The sequence below is a fragment of the Dipteris shenzhenensis genome, chromosome 11, assembly GCF_047967505.1.
Source record: "Dipteris shenzhenensis isolate YYH24624 ecotype China chromosome 11, Dip_SZ_1.0, whole genome shotgun sequence".
NCBI lineage: Eukaryota > Viridiplantae > Streptophyta > Polypodiopsida > Gleicheniales > Dipteridaceae > Dipteris > Dipteris shenzhenensis.
In genome coordinates this window covers 5,924,710-5,937,714 of record NC_141606.1, presented here as the reverse complement: position 1 = coordinate 5,937,714, position 13,005 = coordinate 5,924,710, and the positions used below count along the sequence as shown (strand labels likewise).

Here is a 13,005-nt window from a genome sequence, read left to right as displayed (position 1 = left end):
AATGTTCGATTCTTCTACTCTACAACTCCATTTTGTTGTGGAGTGTACGGCACTATGCACTGATGTATGATGCCCTGGGCTGCTAAAAAATCAAAAAATTCATGGAACATGTACTCACTATGGCAAAAAATGTTGTTTCCGCTCTCATTTTCGGAGGGTCAGGAGCTTGTTTCCGCTCTCATTTTCAGCCATGGCAAGAAAATGCTTGAAACAAGCAACGACATAGGATCTTAATTTCAAGAAGATCAGCCACATGTTGATTTAACATGCATGGATAATTGTTCTAGCATGTCCTTAACTTGATTTGATGACCATTTCACATTCTGATACTATCTCATCCTACTCCTGCTAAGCTCTCTTTTTATCACCATAGCCCTTTGCATAATAATCACACAAGTGCCCTTACTACAAGAGTAGGAAATAGAAGGCATCCCTTATTCACATTGGCGGTCGTATTCACTTTCTCAAAGATGTCCTATGGGGCGGCATATGATCTCTCAAGAATCATATGGCCATGACTACCAAGATAATGACAGATACAATGCCAACAGCTCGAAGTTGAGAAAGGAGACGCATGCATGGTATGAAGTTGAAAGCCTTAAAGCAGATACTCTTTGTTTCTCATGTCCAGCCTTCTTCTAAGAGTATAAATGCGATCCAACTGTTCGAATCATATCCCACATATCTACATGCTCAGCATACTCAATGATGTGTACCCATAGAAAAAAAAAACTCATCGAAATCAAAATCAAAACTTTGAAGCATTTCTAAAAGTTTCGAAATGTTTCATTGCCAAAGAAACACAATCTGCTACCAAACCATCCAAGTCTCAAGTTTGAACTTTCTATCTCAAGTTTCAAACTACAAGTATGCCTTGTTAGATGTTTCCGTCTCTTACAAGCCATATTTTTGCATTTCTAGGGCTTATGGATATAAGGTGTGTATCTAGCATTTTTTTACTAAACCTGCAAGAAACCTCAGGTGTTGAAACTCGAGTCATATCACTCATTTCAGGAAACCTTAACCAGACACTTTTCAATGCTGCTTCTTTACAATCAAATGGATTGTGTCCCATACTCATTACATCAACGTATTACAAAAACATCTATGAAGTAAAAACTTACCCAAAGCATGCAAGTTCTGCCACTCCTTTGCAAACTTTTGTATCCACTGACCCCTTACCCACCATTCTTACATGTAATCAGGAAGAAGAATGAAATTATGGCATAAAGGTATCTATATGGTGTTCAGCAGATACCTGAGGGAGATCATCACGAATCAAATCAGCAAACCGTGTTCCATTCTGCCCCTCGTTTATATAGTCAAGCTCCTCAAAAAACCTTGCAGCCCATTCATCCACAAGCCCAACCACGTCTGTTGCAATCTATTTACCATGACAAAACACCAATTCTCTCCTCTTATGATCACACAGATACATATGTTGGCACAATACACACTGGATAACTCTCATTCTATAAGCATAGACTTCCATTAAACTCTCATCAGAAGTAGATGAGATACCACTCTGTACGAGATGATTAGAGAGTTGATAGACTTGCCTGTGGAAATCTACGAAGAACCATCCCCAACTTGCGGATGATGAATAAGTCAACGGTTACTGTCTCAAGAACAAAGGGGCGCTGGACCTTTACCGCCACCAACTCTCCGGTTTCCCTCAGACGCCCTTTGTAGACCTGCCCCAGTGATGCTGTAAAGATGTGGACAACCAGATTTATTAAGGAAAATAAAGTGTTTTCTTACTATAAAAACTAATCTGTCCACCTTTCATGCAAGGAAGACTTACCTGCAGCAATCGGAGAAGGGGAAAGCTCAGAATAAATTTCTGACCAATGCATGCCCAATTCTTTCTCAATCAGATCCATTGCTATGTCGCTGGGAAATGAAGGCACCTGATTATATGAGCAATATCAAAGAACAATTTAGCATGTTGAACAATCCAAACCAGCCTACTTCCACATCATCATTTATGATCCCACAATTAGGGTATAATATCTCTAACGTTGACCAACAGACACAACCTCAAGCTCACATCAACATTCCATTTTAATTAAACATAGACAGGTGGATTTTTCTGTGCAAGTATAAATAACTCCAACTTTATGGCTTCCTCATATTTTTATTAGAATGTTTTTGAGTTTCTGATGCTTCCTCCTTGTCCTCCATCAAACCTTCATGCTCAATACCATGACTTTAGACTCAACAATGATTTCTTGATTATCATTCTTAATGTGCCGTACCTGCATCACATGATTCATCAAACTGGACATCTCAGCTTATCAATATTTTCTGTTCTTCATTGTGATAAGCGTACAGATACATCTTTCTAACTTTGCATCCCATTTCATCCTCTTTCATTAGGAACATGAGCACATGCAATGCGACCAAAAACTCTCAAGTGTGAAACAATAGGTTTCACACACCAATATAGACCTCTTCAGGTGTTCGACCATCCAATGTCTTTGTGGGGGAACTGTTCAACATGTGCATTGGCATGCTGCATGTGTTTGCCCACCATGAATTGGATTTTGCTTGAGACTATAGAACAATTCTTCCTCTCAACAACTATGTTCGGCCGAGGAGTATAGCAAATTGATTTTTATCTATACGTACCTTGTTTTTTTCCCCCCCCTAAGACTATACGTACCTTTTCTTTTATAATAGTCTTGAAACTTCTTTCAAAAATACTCCCTGCCACATCTGACCTTAGACTTTCACTTGCTTACGAGATTGCCTTTCAACCATTGCCTTCCATGCTGTAACATTGTCAAACACTTGAGATTTCTTGAATAAGAAGTAAATCCAAGTCTCTTTGCTCAAATCATTTGTGAATGTGAGAAACTAATAAGCTCCCTCTGTTGACATATTCGGAATTTGTTGTAAACATTAGTATGCACAAGCTCCAGCACTTCATTTACTCTTCTTATACCACCCTGAGAAAGCTTATCCCAGTGTTGTTTACCTTTCATCCACCCTTACAGATTGTACCAAGGTCTTTCACATCAAACTGCCCTTTAACCAGATTATGATCTTACAAATGGTGAATGCTCTCCATGTTTATATGACTACGTCTACAATGCCAAAGCCCTCTACCATCCATTATTGATGGGTCCTAGCACTTTACAGATACTACAGCATTCAACTTGTAGAGTTTGTTCCCTACAACTCTATTACCTTGATAGATTTGATCTCAACATTAGACATTACTCCAACTCAAATTCCAAGGATGTAGAATTTTCTGCAATCGTCACAAGCTTTTCTTGTGAGTTTTCCATGCGAGCTTCAAATATGTGAGATTGATGATGCTCACAAAATTTTGTGCCGCTAAAAACTCGCAACATTTTTAAGATCTGGACAGCTTGCTCTTGGCATGAAGTGTTGCTAGAGGCTAGATGCCTTTATAGAGCTTGTCGAGATGCATCTTCGAGTCGAGAATGGTATGGAAATGAAGTTGTCTACATAAAGTTTTCCTCATTTCAGTTTCTAGCCATTTAGTGAATTTCGTTAGTGTTGTGACTTGTGAAGTTGTAGTGTGCTTCTCTATTTGCGAATGCTGTAAGAATCGGATTGACTGAGGTGTCTGTGAAGCTGTGCTCATTTTGGAGCTTTGGAGGGGAAGGGCTAAGAAACTTGTATATCATGCTATGAGATGTGAGAAATCTTCGCGAGTGTTGATCTCTAGAACTTGCAACAAATCTTGTGAGTTTTAATATGTGAAACTCACAAGAGATCGTGTGATGTTGCCTTGTGAACCTTGCAAGAAAGCTTGCAAGTGTTGATCTCTAGAACTTGCAACAAATCTTGTGACTTTTAATATGTGAAACTCACAAGAGATTGTGTGATGTTGACTTGTGAACCCTGCAAGAAACTTGCAAGTGTTGATATGCATAACTCACAAGAAAACTTGTTAGTGTTGGTAAGAGACTCCCATGGACACCTTGCCAATATCGACCTAGAACTCACTTGGAAAATCTCGTGATATGCTGGCCTGTGATACTCATAGGAGATTTTTGTAGTATTCCCATCCTAGAGCTCAAATTCACGAGATGCTTGAGCTTCAACAGAAGCCGCAACAGACAAGTCTGAGACAGATAAGCCTAATCTTTCGGCTCATGTCAAAATGTAATACGGGAGCGGAAGGAACTGAGCATTATAAGAAGCAAACATACAGGAGAAAGACCACACACAAGTGCATGTACAACTACTCTCCAATACTGTACATTATCCAAAAAGAATTGCCATGACTAATCTAGCATTAGTCACTAGCCTATACTAATCCATATGCACACAGTTAGCATAGGATATACACAAATATACAACATACCAACAACATTCACATGTGACACATGAAAACCATCCAACTAGACACCATGTTTCCAAATTTCCAAGCTTACAAGAACATGATAAAATATAGAAAGCAAAATCTAACAATGAAGTTTGGTCCATTGTAGCCCCTGAAAATGATGAGCGAGGCATGAATAAGCCTCCAAACTGCAGGCTAACCAGAAGACATCTTCCTTAGCACAGAAAAGCAAGAATTGCCAAGATCAAACACTCAAAAAAAGGCCAGTGATTGCTATATGGTTGCAAGTTGTTCCACTAGGGTTGGACCTTAAAGAAAGACTACCAGTAAATGGCAATGTTCAGATTTAAAAATCCCCATGAAAGAAACCAAAACCACACCTCGGAGATCTCTCATGGGCCATCCATCCTTACATGATCAATATGTCAGCAAGAACCCACAGTAGCATGTCAAAGTATTGGCCCAATTCCTTAGCACTGAAAAGCAAGAATCACCAAAAAAGAGGCCCAGCGACCCCTATTGTTGCAAATTGTTCTGCTAGGGTTGGACCTTAAGGAAAGACCAGTAAAGGGGTAATGTTCAGATTTAAAAATCCCCATGAAAGAAGCCATGCCTAGGATATCCCTCATCGGACAGGCGTCCTTTCAAGTTTCCAATAAAATTCCACCTACATGACAAAACTTCAGCAAGAACCCCGCAGTAGCAGTCAAAACATTGAGGTCAATTTTGAAATCCCATAAAAAAGAACTGCTTAGGCTCTGTTGATGTTTTTCCTACCATATTGAAAAGAAAAAGATACCATATATCTGTGAGAAGTGCAGCGGAAATGAATGGAAGAGAGAGAGAGAGAGAGAGAGAGAGAGAGAGAGAGAGAGAGAGAGCACGCCTCAGACACACCACACTAAGAAGGAGGGAAAGGAGAGAGAGAGAGAGAGGCACAGGAGAACTGCAAGTGATCTCTGGAGAAAACCCCACTACAACCAGGGGAAAACCTCGCAAACAACGGGCTGCTCGAGAGCTCAGACAAACAGCTCAACAACCAAGAGAATGGGAGCATGAGGGAGTGGAAGAACTGCTCCACTACCCTGCTCCTCAAGTGCTACTGTGGGCTGGGGCTCTGCACCTCTGCCAGGCTGCACACTGAAGTGATAAAAAACAATGAGAATGGGGGGCCTATATATATAGGCAGCCCCCCCTGCCTAGTTGGCTGATCTAAAGGGGGCCAACCACCCTGCTGTAGGGCCAACCAGCAAGTGTGGACTGACTTACTGCTAGGGCTGCGCATGGCCCTATAAAGAGGGCACACACCCCCCAAAATAGGGGCTGTCTCTAGCCAAGGTGGCCGACCTGCTGGTTGGCCCACCCTCTGCTCTCCAGCCCTCACTTGGGGCGCCTATAAGGGCACATCCATGCAGCCCCTCAGGGCAGATCTGGCCACACTCCTCCACACCCCTCCTCGGAACCTCCATGGCACTCTGTGGCAACATGCAAGAGGCCTTGGACAGTCACTCTAACCTACTCTCATGGGGGGTGGGCACACCCACAACACAAGCCCTCACTCTCTATACTATCCTCGCTCACTGTGCGGGCACACCCACAAGCAAGGCCCTCTCTCTAGGTGACATCAAGAGATGTTGACCTCTGACACCCCCTCTCAGCTCCTAGATGGAATAGAGACGCCAGGGAGCTGGGCCTGGGTGTGCCGCTAGAACAATTGGAGGAATCCATCGTGTGATACTCCATCGTTGAAGACCGCCATACCATTTTTGCCTTAGTGTCATGCACATCCGTAAAAAAACACGCTGCTAGGTGTGTTATCCGATCAAGTACTTATGCGATGGGAATGCCACTTTGCATGTAAGTCAATTCCACCTAGTTGTAATTGAGCCCATCTAATTGCCGGTCAACCGGGAGCGTGGGCAACACTCGAATTCTAGTCTTGTTCTTTGCCATCTCAGACAAAGTCACCATATCAGAGTGAAGAGGATGATGAACTGAAAGAGAAGATGGATGGGATAGAAGGGAACTGAGGGTTGAAGAAAGGAGAAGGCGGAAGAAGAGGATGAAGGGGCTAACAGCCCAATGTACCCTCACACCTCGCTTTCCGTTCCTCGGAAACACCTCCTCTCTGATCTGAAAACACCCTTCAAATTCACCCTTCGCTGGTCACTCGAACAATCCACACCTCGCACACGCTCCTCCTCAGAAACACCCACCCTAATCTTCCTCTCTATGTGTTGGCTCAACACTCCCTCCACTCCTCAAGTCTCAAGTCAACCATGGCTTTGATACCATGTGAGAAGTGCAGCGGAAATGAACGGAAGAGAGAGAGAAATATAGCACGCCACACACACACACCACACTATGAAGAAGAGAAAGGAGAGAGAGAGAGGCACATGAGAACTGCAAGTGATCTCTAGAGAAAACCCCACTACAACTGGGGGAAAACCTCGGAACCAACGGGCTGCTTGAGAGCTCAGACAAACAGCTCAACAACCAAGAGAAGCACGAGGGAGTGGCTGAACTGCTCCACTACCCTGCTCCTCAAGTGCTACTGTGGGCGGCTCTGCACCTCTGCCAGGCTGCACACTGAAGTGATAAAAACAATGAGAATGGGGGGCCTATATATAGGCAGCCCGCCTGCCTAGTCAGTTGATCTAGAGGGGGCCGACCACCCTGCTGTAGTGCCGACCAGCAAGTGTGGGCCGACCCACTGCTAGAGCTGCACATGGCCCTATAAAGAGGGCACACACCCCCCACAATAGGGGCTGTCTCTAGCCAAGGTGGCCGACCTGCAGGTCGGCCCACCCTCTGCTCTCCAGGGGCGCCTGTAAGGGCACATCAATGCAGGCCCTCAGAGCAGATCTGGCCACACTCCACACCCCTCCTCGGAACCTCCATGGCCTCCGTGGCAACGTGCAAGAGGCCTTGGACAGCCACTCTAACCTACTCTCACGGGGGCGGGCACACCAACAACACAGGCCCTCACTCTCTACGCTATCCTCACTCACTGGGTAAGGCACACCCACAAGCAAGACCCTCTCTCTGGGTGACACCAGGAGATGTTGACCTCTAGCAATATCTAGATGAATCCAGGCACATGCCCAAACTCGTCATTCAAGCTACAACTGCTTGTGAAGACTATACAATTTCATTTTAGTCTCTCCCAACGAGCATTTACGCAATAGGGCAAAACATATAAGATGAAGTGATGAAAACAGACACTGGCAACCCATGATCATTCTTTTGACTCCTGATGAGTCAAAATGTGTTCCATTTGAAACCAAAAGACAGAAAAATCTTAGCTTTGACCTTCACCATCAAATCCTTTCAGCCATTGCTATAATTGATTTCAAGATAAGTGAAGATATGCAGGATTGGATGTAAACCAGGGAATTGAGAAAATAGAAAAGAGGACATTAGAAATCAAGGGCATTGGTGCGGGCACATAGGCGGGAGCAAAGGGCAGCCAGATGGGGCCAGCAGAAGGGCTGCAGAAAACACAGAGAGAGGGTCTCGTCAGCAGATCCAGTACAAGCATGGTACAGTACTTGCAGACGTGCTAAGCAGCAGCAAGTACCTGGACTGGCACAGCAGACAGTAGAGCAGCATCAGAAGGCTGCAGCAGAGCTGAAGTAGGGCCTGCAGAAGGTAGCACGTGCAGGGCCAGCAAAAGCCGGCTGCAGGGAACCTTATATAGGCCTCAGATCTGGGTTTGTAGGTCGGGAAATCCACAGACTGGGTTCGCCCAGTCAGCAGGTCAGCCAGGTCTGTGGGCCTATCCAGCCCTATAAATAGGCCCCCTTTGGGGGCAGTCTATCTTTCAACAGTCCCAGGGCAATGGAGAAGAGGGATCAAGGGATCCACAGCTGCAGTTCTTGCAGGGCAAAAGGCCCCAAACAACCAGAGCACACCTCACTGCAGACATACACACTGTCTAGACAGCTTTTGAGACATGCACACCCTCCAAGACAACAAAAGGGCTGTACAAGGCATTTCCACCCAACATGTGTGGTCCGTGCCTGTCCTCCAATCAAAGTCTTCCCTAGGATATTCTTCTTTCTTCCTACGGAGTTCTCATGTAGCACAAGGTGTCTTTTTCTTACAGGAGCTCCCCTTTAATTGGTTGACCAAAAATACATTTCAAGTTTTTCAAGGTATTATTGTGATCTTGACCTATTTCATCAATCTTCTAGAGGCATGGGCTTTTCCTTGCAGGGATGGACTCAGTAAATCGTAAGCCTAATGTGCAAGAGAATCTAAATGGAAAAAACTATGCTGTGTACTTTTACACAAGAGTTTTTTATTTGTAGTCCCTATCGAAGATTGCTGAGCACTCACTGACACAGCCTTGTATCAAAGCCAAAAAATGTGCAGATGAGGGACAAAAGCAATGTCCATTATCGCAAGTACTGTGAAATTCTCACTAATCAATCACAACACAAGTGCAAAGCCTTCAGCTCAAGGCTGCAAGATTGTTTTTACCCCAAGCATCACATAATAAACACAAACAAAATGAGTTGGGTCCTATTAGATGACTGTATACTTCACAAATCTTCCTAAACAATTGCCAGGTACATGTTGTGGCGTCATGCTTATGTTATCAGTTCACTTCAAGTTGCAGTGCCTAGAAGCATAAAGTCCACTAGATATATATTACAATGCAAAACTGTCGGTAATAAGACTGAAACTGAGCAACCCCCCTTGTACCAGTAAATGAATCTATAAATCAGCTTTCACGTTGTTCCCTGCAAGCATATGCTGATGTCTACGCCACAATCCTTGAAACATATGGTTCTATAACTTGAACACATCCTAACTTACATATTGAAAAGTATAAACGGTTACAGATGACGTTAACATGGACAACAACAACACACACATAGTAAACAATACAAAACTTACAGCCTACTCCCAACTGAATGTTTCAGCGATCTCTGAAGAATGACGAACTACTTTAAAATTTTGTTATATATCACATTTTGACTACACATGGACAGGAATGCTTGTTATATCAGCTGCCTGAGGAAGCATTTGCACTTGTCTATGCAAGAGCCACTTTCTTTTTCTTTGAAGCATACCTTATCACATAGTTTCTGCAGCTCAGTCATGGCAGCAGGAGAGAGAATATCAGGCCGAATACGAGCCACTTTCTTTTTCTTTGAAGCATACCTTATCACATAGTTTCTGCAGCTCAGTCATGGCAGCAGGAGAGAGAATATCAGGCCGAATACTAAGAGCCTGCCCCAATTTGATGTATGCAGGCCCTAAGGATGTGACGATATCTCGTAGCTCAATGGCCCTAGCAACTTCGTTCTGTAAGAAAACAAGAAGAAGCACATCATATGACCATAAAATATAATTATCATTACAACAGCAAACAAATAAGATATATAGTAAAGTTAATACATTTTACACCTTCATGAGAGACCTGTAAGTCGGGATGCCTCCCTGACTCTTCCTTTAACTAAGGTTTTGATTCCGTCCACAGAACTTACAAAACAACAATGCAAAGGATGCAGTAGCTCACACAGATTGACTACCAGAAAGTAAAACACCCCATTGCGAGTCCAAAAAAATGACCAAAAAACAATGGAGTCAAACAGTCCCTTGGTTCTACTTTTGTAAAGGCACAATTCACTGACTATTGAATTCATTGTGTTAAAAATGCCACAACATGAGTACAATGAATGGGAGGTGAACTTCCGTATTACCCTCCACAGTCTCCTCCCAGCCCTCTCCAAGTCCAAACAACCCCTCACATATTAAATTACTCACTTCAGAGGTAGCTGGATTCCCCCTTTCCATAGACTATTCTGTTGTTACGATAATCCATTGCATCCACAATATCTAAACACAAACATTTAGATCAATCCAGTATGTAAATTAGATCAAACCAATACGTAATTTTTAAGTTCATAACACATGAGAAGGTGTAGGAGGAGTAGGCATTCATGAGAGACGATGAGATTGTGAATTCCTTTGAGTAAATGTGTGTATCAAAGGGCCTTGAATTTCTAGCTGCTTTGACAAAACAACACTTCTCTACAATGTTTATGTATACCTCCTTCACTTTTTTCGCAATAATATCTGAAGCAATCCCAGAAAGAAAACCCCCAGCAACGCTAAGCAACTGCACAACCCTGGTAAAAACGGCTCCTGGTCGCTTCCCCCAATATGCTGCAATGGTATCTGGGTCATAGACTAAAGGCAAAATTTCTCCTTTTCCACCATCTACCTGGAAAAATGTACAACATTTGCATTACGATAAAAGAAAGACAGCTAATTCCTAATGGGGAAAAAATGGACAACAGGAGTACAACCAAAGAGAAAACTTCTAATCATCATATCCACTTAACGACTTCAAATTACTATCAAAATAGTGATTGATCCAAATCAAGTATTTTGTATATGTCAGCATACCTCGACAAGTCTCAATTGAACATCAGAAGAAGCAAAAAGTTCATCAGATAGATTCTGTCCACGCAGCCCTCGCATTAAGGATGCAACCTGCTCATCTTCCTCAAGCTGGGCTCTCATATTCTTTATCTCCTCTGACATGCCCCTCATTTTCTGCACACAAAATGTTAAGTCAAAAAGAGCCTTTCTCCAACATTCTAAAACCATAGGTTGAAGCAACATACCATCGTTACCAGGAAAAAAAACAAAAAGAGACATGCATGCATCCACTCTATAAATATCACCAATCTTTATTATGTTCCACTTCCACAACCCACAATCTTAGCCAAAACTCTACCATCTTTAGATTAGTTTACTGTTTCCAAATCTGACTTTAATGCTACTGAACCTCAAATCACTACGAAATTCTTATTTCAAAATAACCAATACAGTTTTTATACATAATTTACACTCTTATATGTAAAATGCTAATTTATTGCTCGAATTGTAGAGAAGAATTCAAAAAACAGCACTGTGGCAGCCTCTACATGTGCCCTTGTGGCACAATTACACCCAACATCCTATAGGTGTGAAGCCCCGCTGCCTCCCCATTTGGGGGCTCACAGGTGGGGCATCGACCCTAGATTTCAATATTTCTATCAGGGGCCATACTACTAAGTTTCCCTTCCTATTTAAGTCCAGAAAGAGCACAATCAGGTTTCTTCAATTTACAGGCTTTCTCTATACGCTGAAGGTGGATTGCTGCTTAATCCATTTGGCATGGAGATGCTGGCACAGATAAGATGTTTTAGCTCAAAAAATGAGCCTGCTAAGGATGTAGCCTGGTTTTGATAGGATTTTCTATTAAGTCCAAGCTTTTACCAGGAAGATTGCAGCTTTTTCCTCTTTGAGAAGTGGTGGAACCATACAAAAACAATATCGTTGCAGCATACTGTCAAATAATCTGGTTTAGCAAAGCTCTAAGGCTGAAGCCATGTCTGGGTCGCAAAGAGCTAGCCAGAATCACTATTCACCAACTCTGTAAGTTAACAGTGACGATAAGTCCCTAGTCCTTTGGCAATGAGTTTGGATCTAAAATAACGTATCCATAAATCGAACTTGGTTGAACAGCACACAGCACAATTCGGTTTTTTTAGGGTGTATCTCACATCCATTTCTTTCCCTCAAAATGTTGGATTATGGAGTTAGCAGTTTACCAAAGACCGAGTAGCCGATGACACGATTGCTTCTGCTTGTTTGTATTCATCTCGCCTGTCTTCAGACGAAGAAGCTGCTTTCAATTTTGGAGAAGAATCCGTTGCCACCGCCTCTATCCTCCACTTGCGTGGTCTTCTGCCATTTTGAGAATGAGTTTTCTCCTTAAAACCGCAAAAAAGGTCTCCGTGGTACACCAGGATTTTAGCTCCTGCATGAGCAGGACCCACGCGCGTTTTCCCCAATTCCGGTATCGTCGTGTCGCACGAAAAGCTTCTTACCAGAACGCCCGAGTTCACTTCCATCCTTTGCGGTTCTCTGAGAGTTCGGAATAAGAGCGCACAGATGTGATCTCTTCCCTCTCTTGTGTAAGCACAATGGAAACCCTGACCAGTGGAAATGTATAATCTGGCAGACGTAATTCAGCAATGTCATTTACAAGGCAGAAGGATATGCTCCTATGCCTTTCCTAAGCGAGGTAATCGGGTGGAAATGCATGCGAGAAACGGCCAGTGTTACGTAGATTTGCGGTGGTTCTTACAATTGCTACGATTGATTTTCGTTTTGATGATGATGATGATGCTGCTGCTGCTTGCGTCTGCTTCTTTTTCTGAGCGTGCTTCTGCAATGTGGTGACCTTTACTGTGGCGCAATTATGCCGCAGCAAAGCAATGGAATCCGGTCAATGCGTGGTCCTGTATTGCAATTCAGGTGTGGCGCCGCCGCTGCTACTGCTGCTGCTTTTGCTAAGCTGCAGGCAGCAAGCAAAATTGTCCTCCCGTTGCTTATACTAGTATACTAGTATTCTAGTGGTGCGAGTGTCATGGGGCAGATCCAATTGCCACGTGTCTTGCAAGTGCCCTCTCGTTCAAGACTTGGTTGAGGCGAAAGATGGAATTTTGGTGAGCTCCCTGCGCCCACGCACACTGCCCTCATCGCACCATCGGTCAATATACCCTTAGGGTGGTTACACGCCAGGCATGTGCCCGCGTGCTCGAGGGGGGAAAACAAAATGTTGCCACATGTTGAGGCGCGAGGGGTCGCGATATTTTCGATGCCCACCCAAGTTT

The 13,005-nt window shown here is 43.4% G+C and overlaps 1 protein-coding gene across 1 annotated transcript in view; it reads right to left on the bottom strand.

Moving 5' to 3' along the window:
* Positions 1 to 12,738, bottom strand: part of LOC147896538 (Protein kinase superfamily protein) — a 40,541-nt gene extending 27,803 nt beyond the window's left edge. Inside the window, exons 1-8 of the mRNA XM_087381454.1 lie at positions 12,477 to 12,738; positions 11,938 to 12,343; positions 10,745 to 10,894; positions 10,386 to 10,559; positions 9,494 to 9,637; positions 1,805 to 1,910; positions 1,560 to 1,708; positions 1,259 to 1,384 (exon numbers count right to left, since the gene is read on the bottom strand). Coding sequence (XP_087237580.1) covers positions 1,259 to 1,384; positions 1,560 to 1,708; positions 1,805 to 1,910; positions 9,494 to 9,637; positions 10,386 to 10,559; positions 10,745 to 10,894; positions 11,938 to 12,240 — 1,152 coding nt within the window. The 5' untranslated portion in view covers positions 12,241 to 12,343; positions 12,477 to 12,738. The remainder of the gene's footprint in view (positions 1 to 1,258; positions 1,385 to 1,559; positions 1,709 to 1,804; positions 1,911 to 9,493; positions 9,638 to 10,385; positions 10,560 to 10,744; positions 10,895 to 11,937; positions 12,344 to 12,476) is intronic.
* Between the last annotated feature and the right edge of the window lie 267 nt (positions 12,739 to 13,005).